Source organism: Papaver somniferum, chromosome 6 (genome assembly GCF_003573695.1).
Source record: "Papaver somniferum cultivar HN1 chromosome 6, ASM357369v1, whole genome shotgun sequence".
In the NCBI taxonomy this organism is placed as follows: domain Eukaryota; kingdom Viridiplantae; phylum Streptophyta; class Magnoliopsida; order Ranunculales; family Papaveraceae; genus Papaver; species Papaver somniferum.
Window position 1 is genome coordinate 140,234,236 of NC_039363.1, and position 15,739 is coordinate 140,249,974.

The window sequence follows — 15,739 nt, forward strand, 5'->3', positions numbered from 1 at the left end:
TACACTTTTCAAGCAATGCAAAACATAAAAAAGAGAATCAAATAAGATTCCAAAATTATTTATTTTTCAAGTATGAACTAAAAATATCCCAGAAAAAACCTTTTAAAAAATATATAACTGCTAATGGGGTATCATAGTTGTCTCGTATAAATTTTGGAACTAAGTAATAATCTAACACCCCCATTGACAATCTCGGAAGAAAAAACCCGAGTGAAACTTGCATAATTTGTTGGATGCATATTCTAAACACGCTTCGATGCAAAAAGAGTACCGCTATAACTCTTAGACATGCGTGTTCAGTGTTTAAGACTCTTAGCCCTTATTGGTGCAACGCTAGCGCCAATCCAAACAAAAAATAGCATGTTTCCTTTGTAAATACTTGGACAACGAATGGCAGTTTTGTATAGGATCCAGAATAGGAAACCGTAAAGAAAATAAAAGAAAACCAAGTCGAGGAAACAAAACCCTTTTTTCTTTCGCAATCTCATATTCTCACCTTACAACCAGAGCAAGACTGTAACCCTAGCTCACAATCCCCTATCTATTGGTCCTTCCTTCACTGACACCGTCTCAATTCTAAAACCCTAGTCAAGCTTAAGAAGATCTCACTTGTCTTCTTCGACTTCAATCTAATAAGGTAAAATAAGGTTTAATCCCCATTCTTTCTGCTCTTTTTCTTTCTATCTTGTATTCTCATCTTTTGATTTCGATGTATAGATTATGTTTTGATTAAGTTTGTAATGTTGAAATAGATTAATAAATTCAGATTGGATTGCTTAACAGTGAAGTATCTGATTGTGATTTTAATCCTACGAAATCGAACAACTTAACTGTTTATCTATGAAATTAGATAAAAAGGTTATGATGAGTATTTTGTTGATTAGGTATTACCGTTGATTAGGTCAATGGAATATATATTGTTGGTTCCCATTGTACCTAAAGTGTTATAATTGAAAAGATTCATTGTTTCCATCTCCATGTAAGGTGTTGCTTTGTTCTGTATTCAGGCTGTCTGGTACTGTGATTATTGGGAAGATATACAAGTTAGTGGTGAAGGTGATAATCCTGATTCTTCAACTCACTTTTAACTATGAATTTTGAATTGATTTTGCGTGTTTTGTGTATGTTGCTTTATATTTAGCTATTTTATGTGACTGCGTAGGGTTTTTGTTCTACAACTTCGATGATTCTCTTAAGTTTTATGGCTTTTCATTTTAAAAGATAGAGTGCCATCAGCTATCTATTCTGTTTTTGATTTCTTTGTTGTGCTTTATGTCAGGGCTTTGTATTTCAGAATTAGAATTTTAGTAAGCGGGAATGGGGAAAAAGAAGCCTTCGAACCGTGACGACGAGAACCCTTCTGTACCACAGGGTGGAGCCTCTAAATCTAAGAAAAAAAAGCATGTCATAGAAGATGACGAGTATTCTATTGGTACAGAGTTGTCTGAGGAGCCTCAGAAAAATGAAGAAGAATCCGTGGCGATTGTAGGAAAGAAGAAAGGAAAAAAAGGAGAAGCCAAGGCAGCAAAGCTTAAAGAAGAAGATGAAGGCAAAGTTTCTGAACAAGATGAAGATGATGTTCCTGCAATTGTTTTTACTGGTAAAAAGAAGTCAAAATCCAAGAAGACTGTTAGCGGTTTTAGCTCCTCGGCTTTTGATCTCCTCAACGAAGACAATATAGATGATGATGAAGAACCTTCTGTAGATGGTGACAATGAGAAGGATAGTGTGAAAAAGGATGGTGATGAAGAACCTCCTGTAATTGCTTTCACTGGCAAAAAGAAGTCTTCAAAATCTTCTAAAAAGGGGAACAGTAGCTTGTTTGCCTCATCTAGTTTTGATATCCTAGATGAAGGGGACGCCGAGACTAAAGAAGAAAGTAAACTAGACGAGGAAGATGAGCCTGTGATTTCTTTCACTGGTAAGAAGAAGTCTTCGAAATCATCAAAGAAGAGCAGCAACTTATTTTCAGCAGCACTCCTCGATGAAGATGACAACACCACTAATAGTTTAGGTGATGATGCCATTGTGGAAGACGAAGATGTCCCAGCTATTACTTTTTCTGGTAAGAAGAAGTCTTCGAAGTCCAAGAAGAACAATGGGTCATTAGTAAATGAACTCAGCTCCAGTGCTGGCATTGGAGAAGATAATACTGAAACGGAGCAGCATTCCCTTAAAGATGATACACGTGAAGCTGATGTCAAAGCTAGTGTTAAATTAAGTGATGTGCCCCCTGCTGAGACCTCCAAAAGTAAAAAGAAGAAAAAAAAGAGTGGAAGAACTGCCCAGGAGGAAGATGACCTGGACAAAATTCTTGCTGAGCTCGGTGAGGCTCCCGCTATTCCAAAACCTACTGCTCCTCTTCCGATAGAAGAAAATGTTAAAGTTCAGCCTGAGCCAGTTGGCTCAGTTGATGCTACAGGTGAGGAGAAGGAAGCAGAGGCAGATACTGGGGAATCTGCAGCAGCAAAGAAGAAGAAAAAAAAGAAGGAGAAGGAAAAGGAGAAGAAGGCAGCTGCTGCATCTGCAGTCGAATCAAAACAGGAGGAAACAAAGAGTAAAAAGCCTGATAAGAAGCTCCCAAAGCATGTTATAGAAATGCAGGAGGCTTTGCAAAGGCGCAAAGAACTTGAAGAGAGAATGAGGAGGGAAGAGGAAGAGAAAGAAAGGAGGGAGGAAGAAGAGCGCCTCAGACAAGAGGAACTCGAGAAACAAGCAGAAGAAGCCAAGCGAAGGAAAAAGGAAAAAGAAAAAGAGAAGATGCTGAAGAAAAAACAAGAGGGGAAGCTTTTAACTGCTAAGCAGAAAGAAGAAGCTCGTCGACTTGAAATAATGAGAAATCAGTTTCTTGCAAAGGGTGTACTTCCTCCATCAGAAGGTGGCGCTGCTACAAAGAGGCCAAAATACCAAACAAAGAAGTCTAAGCCAGCTCCTGCGAAAGCAAATGAGGCGTCTACTTCAAACAGTGTGGACAACTCAGGGATGAAGGAAGACAAGGTGGAAGTTGTCAATGAAATTGATGCAGTCGAAGTGAAGGATATTGGAGAAGTAGACTCAACTGTGGCTGATACTGCCAAAGAAGTGGAAGTTAAGCATGAGAATGAAGATAAAGCATCTGAAGAAGAGGAAGTGGAAGAGGATTGGGACGCTAAGATCTGGGATGATGCTGATGTCCAAATCCCAGTCAAGAGTGCATTTGATGAAGAGGTCGATGATGAAATTGAGCCCGTGGCTGTGGTGATGAAAGAAACCAAGCGTCCTACATCACCAGATTCTGGTGCCACAGAGAAACCATCTACTGCTTCTGGTAAAGGTGTTCCTGAACCCTTAAAATCCGAAGATGATAATAGTGATGACGACAATGGTCCATCAGTTGATGTTGTGGACAAGAATAGGAGGAAGGATGCCGCAGCTAAACGCGAAGCACGGACTAAGGAGGCACTTTCGAAAAGGAGTGAAGATAATCTACGTTCTCCAATATGCTGTATTATGGGACATGTTGATACTGGTAAAACAAAGCTACTAGATTGCATCCGAGGAACTAATGTCCAGGAAGGCGAGGCTGGAGGAATTACACAGCAAATTGGGGCTACCTATTTTCCTGCCGAGAACATAAGAGAGAGAACGCGGGAGTTAAAAGCAGATGCGAAGTTGAGGGTCCCTGGTCTTTTGGTTATTGATACGCCAGGACACGAATCCTTTACGAACTTGCGTTCACGAGGGTCTGGTTTGTGTGATATTGCAATATTGGTTGTTGACATCATGCACGGATTGGAACCACAGACTATTGAATCCCTGAATCTTCTGAAAATGCGGAACACAGAGTTCATAGTTGCACTGAACAAGGTGCGCATACTTCGCTGATAACTGAATATATACACCGCGACTGTAAAATTAGAAATTAATATCTTTTTCCTTTTCAAATTTAAAAGGTCGACAGATTATATGGTTGGAAAACTTGCAAGAATGCGCCAATTGTCAAAGCTATGAAGATGCAATCTAAGGATGTGCAGATGGAATTCCAATCGAGGCTCACACAGGTAAAGATAAATCTCCGACTTTTGTGGTGTTCGACGTGGTAGAATGTAGATAAACTGATTTATTTATTGTTTTCTTTTCTCAGATCATAACGGAGTTTAAGGAGCAGGGTCTGAATTCCGAGTTGTACTACAAAAATAAAGAAATGGGAGAAACCTATAGTATTGTTCCAACAAGTGCAATCAGGTGTGTTTGTCGAACCTATCACCAAGCTTGTATTATATGGTTGGGATGAGCTGTTTTTATAGCAACACTTCTTTTATATCAGTTCACTGGCTGATTTTTGGTCTCCTTTTTGCAAATGTATCAGTGGTGAAGGAATTCCGGATATGCTGTTATTATTGGTTCAGTGGACTCAGAAAACTATGGTGGAGAAACTTATGTTTACCAATGAAATTCAGGTTATTATCTATATTTCTGGAAAACATCATAAAAATTGATATGAACTGTGGATTCATGTCTAATGTATCTCTTGACGATGGCTGTTCTGCAGTGCACAGTGTTGGAGGTTAAGGTTATTGAAGGTCTGGGGACAACTATTGATGTTGTACTAGTAAATGGGGTGCTTCACGAGGGTGATCAAATTGTGGTTTGTGGCATGCAGGTATGCATTAAAAGATGTACCTCCGATGTTAGATAACTCTTTTCTGTGACAGTTTCTTATATCGCTCTGTGGATGTTGTAGGGACCGATTGTTACTACTATACGTGCATTACTCACACCTCATCCAATGAAGGAGTTAAGGATAAAGGTGAAAACTCTGGTTGCATTTTTCTTTGTACGGCCCACACGTGTTTATCATGTGCAAAAAGTCTTGCTTGAAAAAAGAGTTTATGAATAACGAAAAAGCGTCAATGTTGAACTCATATGACTTAGCAACACTACCATTTGCAAATTATGGCCTTACTATCCCCATTTAAGTTGATCCTAGTAATTTACTTTTATTGTATAATCTTCTTGATTTTCACAATTTTCTAGACTAATTCATTTCAATATTTCGTTTTGTAATTCCCCAGGGATCTTACGTCCATCACAAAGAACTCAAAGCAGCACAGGGTGTGAAAATCACCGCTCAGGTTTTGTTCTCTTCCATATGATATTGGTCGTAGACTGTTGATGCACATTGGTAATACAGTTTGTATTTCCATTTTGAATGTGTTCTCGTCAGTAACCATTTTTTGTTACTTCTTTTCAGGGCCTTGAGCATGCTATTGCAGGCACTGGTCTGTACGTGGTGGGTCCTGATGACGATGTGGAAGACATCAAAGAAGCAACAATGCAGGACATGAAGACCGTCATGAGCAGGATAGACAAGAGTGGGGAAGGTGTTTGTGTTCAAGCGTCGACCCTTGGATCATTGGAGGCGTTGCTGGAATTTTTGAAGAGTCCAGCTGTCAATATACCTGTCAGTGGTATAAGTATAGGTCCGGTACACAAGAGAGATGTCATGAGGGCTAGTGTCATGCTTGAGAGGAAGAAGGAATATGCCACCATCTTGGCATTTGATGTCAAAGTGACACCCGAAGCTCGCGAGCTTGCAGAAGAGAGCGGTGTAAAAATATTCATTGCTGATATCATTTATCACTTGTTTGATCAGTTCAAAGCTTATATTGACAATCTTAAGGAAGAAAAGAAGAAAGATGCTGCCGAGGAAGCTGTTTTTCCTTGTCTTCTCCAGATTATGCCGAATTGTGTTTTTAACAAGAAGGACCCAATTGTTTTGGGCGTGGATATTCTGGAAGGCATCCTTAAGGTACACCTCTCTCTCAGTTCTTACAGTTCCTTTCAACTGACCGACCCCAAGTCTTGTCTTTTGCTGATGCAAGTCATAAGAGTCGGCTATTTCTATCAGCAGGATGTTCCCATTGTATGGTATTGTTTAATTGGTATTTTGTTATATATAGAGATACTGATTTATGCATCTTTATCACATTGAGTTCAGATTGGCACTCCGATCTGCATTCCATCAAGGGATTTTATTGATATTGGCCGGATAGCGTCTATAGAAATTAACCACAAGCAAGTTGATACTGCCAAGAAAGGGCAGAAGGTTGCCATAAAGGTAATTTACAAGTTCGACTAAAAGTTACATGATAGACGTTCCAAGAATTCTCTTGCCGTCAGTAAACAAGGGATTCTATGTTTGTATATGTGCAGATAGCTAGCGGCAATCCTGAGGAGCAGCAGAAGATGTTCGGCAGGCATTTTGAAATGGAGGATGAGCTTGTTAGCCACATAACCAGAAAGTCCATAGATATTTTGAAAGCCAACTATCGGGTAAGTTATACTTGCTGCTCTCTGATTTTTCTCCTTTCCTTTTTGTATCCAAGGATAGTAAACATAAATTTGTAGGATCTAAAGTCCACTGTCTTCTCCCTTCCCTTTATCCTAAAATATGCAGGAAGATCTGTCTATTGATGAATGGAGATTGGTTGTGAAACTTAAAAGGCTCTTCGACATACAATAGTAAAATTGCAGATCTGTTTCTGTAACTCTATGACGAATGCGGCCCTTAGAGAGGGCTACCCTTGGAGACTGGTTGTGTAATTGAAAATGCTCTTTGACATAGAGCAAGTTGTAAAATTGCAGATCTGATTCTGTAGCACTATGGTAAGTGCCACCACAGAGAGGAGAGGGCTACCCCTGGCGGGGGTAGATTTTGTGAAGAAGGTTTAATCTATAGATAATTTTGTTTAGTGGTCTTTTACCCTGTCATAATTTTGACATGTGTATTAAAGTAGCTGTAAAACAAAATAAAGTTTTGAAGTTTTGAGTTTGAATAATTGAATTCCTGAAGTGTTCAAGAGTTGTCGAATTTTGACACATGGTTCAAGAAGTTGATTTTTTTGATCAAACAAGTAAGACGGAAGTCCGTATGGTACCTCTATACCATGGAAGACTTAGGCCACTATTGTTTTGTGGCATTTTGGGCTCAGACTAAGAACTTGCAAGAGAAAAACTCTTATTACTGGTACTAGCCCCATTTTCCGGTGTGCGCCTGATAACTATATACAAATTTGTGGCTCCCTCCCTTCCTCCTTCAACATCGTTGATACTCCCCCCCATCTAATGAGTACCTTGGCTGTTAAGAAAGAGATGCCGACAAAGTATTCCATGTTTGAGCGTGACTTGTTTTACTGGGAGTGTAACAAAATCAAGCATGCACAAGACTATCTTTTGGCCATTCCTATTAATGGGTTGAATCAAAACATAGGGCCACGCCAGTTTGCCTCAGTGTTATGCTACCGAATGGGTATCCCACTTTTTGAGGAAGGTAGTGTGTGTCCTTGTTGTAAAGGGGGATGAATATATATGGTGACCATGCATTACATTGTGCCAAAGAAGTTGGGTTGAAGTTTCGCCATGATTTCATGCGTGATATTTTAGCAGATGCTTGTTACAGAGCGGGTGTGCCTGCTAGAAAGGAGATGTCCTTGGGACTTGTTGGCTGATGATGGTTCGGCCTTGAGACCGGCAGATATAATGGTTTATGGATGGAACAATGGTCAAGATACTTGCTTTGATGTTACTGGTGTCTCTCCCTTTGCTGGTGGTGCGCTTGTGCCTGGTCGTGCTATCTCTAATGTAGTTACCCGGAAACACAAGAAATACTTTGATAAATGCAGAGCTCAGGGTTACGATTTAGGGGTTTTGCCAATTACAACACCTGGAGAGTTAGGCGAGGATTTTGTTGCTTTCCTGAAAAGACTCTGGTCCTGTATAGCTAGCCACGACTTCAATACGAAAGTTAGTAATTTTATTTTTCATAGAATTGGGGTTGTTATTTCGAAGGGGGTTGGTGCCCAACTTGTTGCTTGGTTACCAACCGACTCTCTTGTAATTGAGAATGATGATGATTAGTAATAAGAAAATTATTTCTCCAGACCATTTTAGAGAAGACACGAATTGTAAGGCCAATCATTATGGCAGTTTTTTTTGCTTGCTATAGCCACATTATAACGAAGGCCAACCACTGTGGTCCGTTGGTTATCTATAATGTGGCCAGGTTTCTTGTCTTGGCTTAAAAAGGGAACACATCTGTCTCTCGTTATAGCTAGGAAATGGCTGACGAAAACTTAGTTTTTGTATTCAATTTTTAATATATTTGCTAAATTTCAGGAATTTTTCTATTTATACATTAGAACACCGAAATATCGGATCTAAAAAACAGTTTATGGATACTACGTTTCCATACTTACTATTTTGGACGGAAACTTAAGCCAAGAAATGCACCTCTACCATAATTGTTAATGTTAGAGCATTGCTCGGTCGAACTCATAAGTGTTACTATCTCGAGCTTGTTGTCAAATTTAGTTGTCAAAACTATATCTTGATTTCTAGTCTACAATTAGTTAAGTCTCGGACTAGGATAGAAATGTAGTTGAAAAACAGAGGATCACGACAGTCATCATTGCGTTCTACTGTTTAAAGGCGAAGATCAACCGAAGCTTTTGGAGAGCTTCATCAACAAAAGGTAAGTGAAGACTGAACCACATATATCTCAAGTTATGTTCACTTTTATATCATCTGAGACGATGTCGCATAACTAATTAGACTAGTATGCATAAGCAAGAATTTCGAGTCAAGTTTATTTTAATAATTTCTCGAAATATAATGGTTAAGTTTAATGAACATTTGTTCCTACTTGATGAATTTCAGTTAAGGAAAATTTATTGTTCGGAATCAAAATCATGATTCAAGTTTATCATTCAGAAATAGCCTGGAACATTGATATGTATCACTTATGCTATTCAGGAATGTTTCGAATCGATTTAAAGAAATATAGAACTACTATTGATTCGAATATAAGACAGTGGTATCAGTTTTACTTGGAAAACGGTTATAAGTCTGAACCCATATTACATGTATTTGTACAAGTAGCGGAGTAGATATAGACATATCGACTTACAAATTAGTGGCAAACATATTCTTATGTATATCATAAGAAAATCTGTGTCTCTTGAACCGGATCGGTATGCATACTCATATGCAAATCATTTTTGAACTGTGGTTACAGAACCGGGGGTGAGTATCCAAACCAGTACTCAAACTAAAACAATTTTGTGTTCCTGAACTCGGTAGTGTTTCCAAACCGGTACGCAAACCGATTTACTTATGTGAACTCCAGAACCAGCGTAGTTTTAAAGTTTCCAAACTGGTACACAAACCTTAAAAGTCTTGTGAACTCCGAAACTTAGGTTTGGTGGAAAGTTTGCAAACTGGTACGCAAACCTAAAAAGTTCAGTGAACTCCGAAACTTAGTTTTAGTTTAAAGTTTCCAAATCGGTATGCGTATTGTGACTGAACCGACTCACGAACCACTATGTATTTGTACTCGTACATATAACCATGTCGATTATATTTTCAAGTGTGTTTAAATTATTTCTTAGTTGGGGTGACGTTATCTAAAGGAATCAATTGTGCGGAGTCCTGCTGGGATTCAATATGCGTAAGGAGCGCAACTGTACCTTAATCGGTGGGATAACTTTTAGGGGTCAACTACATTCCAGTTCGAAGTTAATTTGTAGTAGGCTAGTGTCTGTAGCAGCTTAATGCAGTTTGGTGTTCAATCTGGACTAGGTCTCGGAGTTTTTATGCGTTTTCGGTTTCCTCATTAACAAAACTTTTGGTGTCTGTGTTATTTCTTTTTTCGCATTATATTGTTTATCTTTGTAATTAAAATATCACAGGTTGTGCGCTGATCAATCATAGTAGAGACATCCGGCCTAGTTTGTTGGATACGACTTGATTGATTCTTGGACATTGGTATTTGGTACCATATAAGTTATCTCCTTGTGATTAGGTTCACGAATTCAGTTCTGTATACGTTCTAATCGCAAGAGACAGAGATATAACTCAAAGATATTATTCCTTAATTGAGTTTAACTCTTGGAGTTGTATTGAGTTTGTCCATACAGGTTTCCTAAGAAAAAAGTGGTGGAGTATTTTGGTACCCTTGCGTTTTCAATTGGTATCAAAGAAGGCAAACACGCTAATACCTAATAAGTCTGTGTTTGAAACAGTCTGACTATATGGACGTGAGTAAAACCTCTGATAAACGTTGCACCAGTTTAAAAGAACATGTTTTTATGGATCCTGTAGATGAGTCTGATTTTTTAAACTCTCTTAGAAACGAATGGTGTAACTCCATAAAACAGTTATATATTAACAAGTGTTGTTCCTATATTCTCACTGATGAATGACTCAGAAGTAGAATGAGAATCAGCTACAGAAAATTCTGATATTTTCAAATGTATTGAATTTCAGGCTTCTGCGGTCATTAAGCTGAAACACAAAGTCAATACTCTTGTCGGTATTATTTCTGAACATGATTCCAAAATAAGGATGGCTCTTGAAGATCATGCCAATGTGAAATCGAAAATTCTTTCACTTGAAACTGAACTTAAAGATAATTCCTTGGAGATCGAGTGATTTCCGAGTAAGAACATCACTCCACGTTGCGATAGTGAATCCAAAGAGATCGTAAATACAGTTTATATGCAAAGAGATTAGTTGGCAAAAGGTAAGAACACCGGTTGTTCATGACATGCTAACAAAATCGCAGTCAGAAACTAATAAACAAAGTACTATTACCACGTATATGCTAAATCACATTCTAGCAAATCTGCTTTTAGAAATATCATTAGTTCATGGTCCAAAAATATTCGAACAAATCAAAAGGGTAGTATGCAAAATCGATTTTAAAAAAACTTTGTGACACCATCTCAAATATGGATTCGAAAGAACTCTATTTACCTCCTAAAAGGGTGGAAACTTTTGAAACAGCTCAACAAGCTAACCTGAATGTAATCATTACAGGATATAAGGATCTTATCGATAAACCGTCTGTTTCAAGTCAATGGACTTCAGGTAAGTGTTCTAATCATACCCCTAATTTTGATGATGGTAATTTTTATGATCTTTTTTCACGTTTCAAAAGGAAGAGCAAAAGAAAACAACAATAGAATTCCTGTTATGCAAACTAGGCACAAGTCTTGGAACCTTATCCATGAAAAATCCCGTTGGAGAAGGATCACTGCATGACAGTTGTATTGTTTGTTTCAAGTAGTACTTATATATACTGACCAATAATATTTTTTCATAATCCAATCCTTCCATGACAAGTTCAATCAGCTTCGAATGTTAAGAATTCTTTAGCTAACATTCTCTGATTAAAATCTTTTTATAAATATTAATTCTCTTGTGAACTAAACTCATGTTTGTTGATCTAAGAATGCATTAATATTCAAGGAAGAATATCTATCATAAAGGATAGTTGCGTTATTAAAAAATGGTTGTGTGCTCTTTAAAAATTAAAAATAACAAAAAAAGAACTGCTTTCTACCCTTAAAATTTTTATGTTCAAAACCTATTAGGTTCAACCGGTCCCGCACCATCATCAGGTACACGTACCTTTCCTTGTTGACCATGCAAAACCATGATATCTAAAATCAGGTTACGAACTGCCATCCCACAAAATATCTTTTACAAAATCCTTTATATACCTTAACTTGTGATTGAGAAATTCTCATCCAAGGTTCCACAACCAAGCATGTCTCATATGTATCGAACTCTTGAAAACATGGAGAAAGCTCTTAATTGAGGATGGTATTGAAACAAGAGGAAATAAGAGAACTCTGGTCGATGATGAAGTTGTTGATTCTGCTGATGTGAATTGCTATTTCGTATATGACCATCAAGATATTTAAAGGGAAGAGACGATATATGTTGATGTTTTTTATGATTTTATTAAATAATTTGAGGAAGCTTAACTAGAACTTGTTGAAACGCTCAAAGGTATAGACATGTTAAAGACTAAGTTGAAAAAGGTTTTGCTGACCTTGGTCTCATGAAATCTCATGTTCGTGAACTTCTCAATGAGGATATTTTCTCTAAAGATCTCGTGGATATAGTTGATGACAAATTCAAGGATCTCAAAACCAATGAAGAGTCTGGAAAAATCTTGTTTATCGTTTATTATTTATCTAGGAAACTTCTTTTAAGAATTTATTCTTATTTTGAGAAGGATAACTAGGGTTTGGTATAACAAAAATTATGATTACACATAGATGTTTCCAACGTTTTTCATCTTGCATGTTTTTAGATTTATTTATTCAAATTATAGAGGTGTTGAAAGATGAACTTGCATTATGTAATCATTATTGGTTTAATAATTGCAAAATTCTTATGAAATACTTGTGCCTTTACGTTTTCGTGAATCAGCTAATATTTCATATATGCTCAGAAGTTAAATCTATTATGTTTATTTATATACGGGGAATAAAAAAAACTCTTTGAGAATTTTCTCGCAGTATAGATCTACTTGTGATCACACTTTTGTGTTTGTTACTGCTTGGCACACTGCGTAAGATTTTCTTATGTTGAGTCATATCTATCAAAAATTATCTTTTTGTCCGTAACTGGCGTAGAGATTACTTTAATTCGATTTTCATATACAAATCCATGTGATTTGTTAATGTCCAGTAAAATCCTTCTTTTTATAATGCAATGTCACTCATGTTGTTCTCTTGGGAATGACATCTAATGGGGAAGAGTTCTTAAATGAGCTTGTGCTTAATTGCAATATCTTTGTGGGGAGTGTGGCTGTGGAATTTGAAAGGGGATGTTGTATCTTTTTAATCTCATAGATGAGCGCTAAGTATTTATTACTATGTGATATCATCTAAAAAGGTTGATATGAGGAATTGCATTTTAACTATGTTATATTGTGGAATCTCAAAACTTCCTTAAGACTTGACATATCTATTGATTCTTTTCATTACGATCCCGCGATTTTCGTACATTTGTTAATTTTACTAGAAAAAAACGGGTAGAAGTATTTAGTAGTTTCATACTACATACATATGGTGTAGGGATCATTATGTAAGTGGAAGTGAATCAATAATCTATAGGTTCTACCTATTATACAAAAGATGTAAGTATTTATGAAGGAGGAGAAACATATCACCGTAGTATTACTTCAGATTTGAGATATAATTGAACTTTAGAGAAAGGAATAATATTATGTTTCTGTATCACGACGATTGAGAACATTTATTTTTTAAAGTTGTTATTGCCATGGAATCGGTTCTTCAACAACAACGATGCTGAGTTGAACACGTTAAGAATCGTTGCAGCTTGAATTACGAAGAATTCAAGGAGTTGAAGATGCCAAGGAAATCAAGACATGTTGGATTGAAGAAGTTTTCGAAGCCTTTTTTTTAATCCATATATATTGATATTTTGTTCATTAAATTGACAACAGGGGAGATTGTTAGAGCATTGCTCAGTCTAACTCACAAGTGTTGCTATCTCAAGCTTGTTGTCAAAAATATATCTTGATTTCTAGTCTACAATTTGTTAAGTCTCGGACTATGATAGAAATGCAGTTGAGAAACAGAGAATCACGACAGTCATCATTGCATTCTACCGTTTGAAGGCGAAGATCAATCGAAGCTTTCGGAGAACTTCATTAACAAAAGGTAAGTGAAGACTGAACCACATATATCTCAAGTTATGTTCACTTTTCTATCATCTAAGACAATGTCGCATAACTAATTGGACTAGTATGCATATACAATAATTTTGAGTCAAGTTTATCTTGATAATTTCTTGAAATATAATGGCTAAGCTTAATGAACGTTTGTCCATACTTGATGAATTTCGGTCAATTTATCGTTTTGAATCAAAATCGTGATTTAATTTTATCATTCGGAAATAGCATGGAACAATGATATGTATCATTGGTGTTATTCAGGAATGTTTCGAATCGATTTAGAGAAATACGAAACTACTGTTGATTCAGATACAAGACAGTGGTATCGGTTTTACTTGGAAAACTGTTATAAGTCTGAACCCATATTACATTTATTCGTATAAGTAGTGGAGTAGTTGTATACATATCGACTTACAGATTAGTGGTAAACATATTCTTATGTATATCATATGAAAATCTTTGTGACTCATGAACCGGATCGGTATGCATACTCGTACGCAAACCATTCTTGAGCTGTGGTTACGGAATCGGAGGTGAGTATCCAAACCGGTACGCAAACTTAAACAGTTATGTGTTCCTAAACTCGGTAGATTTTCCAAACCGATACACAAACCGATTTAGTTGTGTGAACTCCATAACTGACGACAATTTTAAAGTTTCCAAACCGGTATGCAAACCTTAAAGGTTATGTGAACTCCGAAACTTAAATTTGGTGGAAAGTTTGAAAACTGGTACGCAAATCTAAAATTTTCCGTGAACTCCGAAACTTGGTTTTGCTTTAAAGTTTCCAAACCAGTATGCGTACTGTGACTGAACCGACTCACGAACTACGATGTATTTGTACTCGTACATCTATTAACCATGTCGATTATATTTCAAGTGTGTTTAAATTATTTCTTAGAGATAATTAGCATTTGATTAATTCTCTATAAACATTAGACTTAATTCATCACATGTTTGTGATTCAGAGTTAATGTCTTATGTGTTCGTGAAAATAAAATTTAAGCTTTTAAGTTCAGACCCGCTAGTTTAGGCTAACCATGTTGAACATAGTATTTGTAAGTGGTTCGCTTACGGTCTCACCTAGCCAAAGTGTATATCTTGCTTATGTAAATCAGATTCAAAGATTCATTTAACGGTGGATATTGTTTGCTTGGTTCCAAATCTATCTTAGCTTAAATCTAAAGCAACCTATGCTTTGAATGTCTATAAAAGGGAAACTGCAAGCAACTAGGATTTTTGAATCCTGACCCTACTTTTTGGTGTGTCCTAGTTGTATCTAGAGTCGTCCTATCCAGAAACCCTTTTAGGGTTAAGAGACTATAAAGACTTCATTGGGATTCTTGAAGCCATGTCCAATTATCCTTCCTTGATAACTCGAGTATCCTGATCTTGATTGTTTGTAGAGCTTGCTCCAATGCTCAAGATAGATAGTAATCGTCAAAGTTCTCTTCGATTCACTTTGTTGATTGCAAAAGTTTTATACTTGTGAGGTGAATAATAATCTAGGTTGCACTCCGGGTTGCACGAGTCTGGATTTTGAGGATATCTAGACTTTTTCGCATTACTATCGATTTCCGTCACCTTGATCATACGTTTGATTTTGATCATATATTTCGATCATAATCAGGAAATCAATTTCATAGGCTTAATCCGTGGGAGGCATATTTGGTTTAAAGTCTTAAATTGAGTGGAAGAAATTCTTAGTTGGTGTGACATCATCTAAGGGAACCAAATGCGCAGAGTCCTGCTAGGATTCAAGAAGCGTAAGGAGCACGAATGTACCTTAATCGGTGGGATACCTTTTAGGTCTCAGCTACATTCCATTCTGAAGTTAATTGGTAGTAGGCTATTGTTTGTAGCAGCTTAATACAGTTTGGTGTTCAATCTGGACTAGGTCCCTGGGTTTTTCTGCATTTGTGTTTTCTCTTTAACAAAACTTCTTATGTCTGTTTTACATAATTGAAATATCATAGGTCATGCATTGATCAATCATAGTAGAGACATCTGACCTAGTTTGTTGGACACAACTTGATTGATTCTTGTACATTGGTCTTTGGTACCGTCCAAATTATCTCTCTGTGAATAGGTTAACGGGTTCGGTTATGTAAACGTTCTAATCACAAGAAATAGAGATATAACTCTAAGATACTATTTCCTTTCTCTTTTCGCAATTTTAAGGTTAACCAATTTATTTTTTTATTA

At 36.9% G+C, this 15,739-nt stretch overlaps 1 protein-coding gene across 3 annotated transcripts; it reads left to right on the forward strand.

The window, feature by feature from the left end:
- The first annotated feature begins 451 nt into the window (after nucleotides 1-451).
- LOC113289544 (eukaryotic translation initiation factor 5B-like) lies at nucleotides 452-6,861 on the forward strand. Of its 3 annotated transcripts, none has more exons than XM_026538819.1 (13): nucleotides 452-637; nucleotides 1,008-1,056; nucleotides 1,280-3,846; nucleotides 3,933-4,040; nucleotides 4,124-4,224; nucleotides 4,349-4,439; nucleotides 4,532-4,642; nucleotides 4,724-4,789; nucleotides 5,055-5,114; nucleotides 5,234-5,791; nucleotides 5,981-6,100; nucleotides 6,196-6,315; nucleotides 6,440-6,861. In XM_026538819.1, exons 3-13 carry the CDS (start codon nucleotides 1,318-1,320, stop codon nucleotides 6,503-6,505), a joined length of 3,930 nt encoding a protein of 1,309 aa, XP_026394604.1. In that variant the 5' UTR covers nucleotides 452-637; nucleotides 1,008-1,056; nucleotides 1,280-1,317; the 3' UTR covers nucleotides 6,506-6,861. The 3 variants fall into 3 exon arrangements, with proteins under 3 accessions (XP_026394604.1, XP_026394607.1, XP_026394605.1); XM_026538822.1 differs by having other exon boundaries at nucleotides 457-637; nucleotides 985-1,056; XM_026538820.1 differs by lacking the exon at nucleotides 1,008-1,056 and having other exon boundaries at nucleotides 457-637.
- The last annotated feature ends 8,878 nt before the right edge of the window (nucleotides 6,862-15,739 follow it).

Excerpts from the sequence above, each read along its gene's own strand:
- LOC113289544 (XM_026538819.1), top strand. The coding sequence starts at position 1,318 with ATGGGGAAAAAGAAGCCTTCGAACCGTGACGACGAGAACCCTTCTGTA. Across the intron at positions 4,041-4,123 it reads TCCAATCGAGGCTCACACAG|ATCATAACGGAGTTTAAGGA; the intron begins GTAAAGATAAAT and ends TTCTTTTCTCAG. Across the intron at positions 5,792-5,980 it reads TTCTGGAAGGCATCCTTAAG|ATTGGCACTCCGATCTGCAT; the intron begins GTACACCTCTCT and ends CATTGAGTTCAG.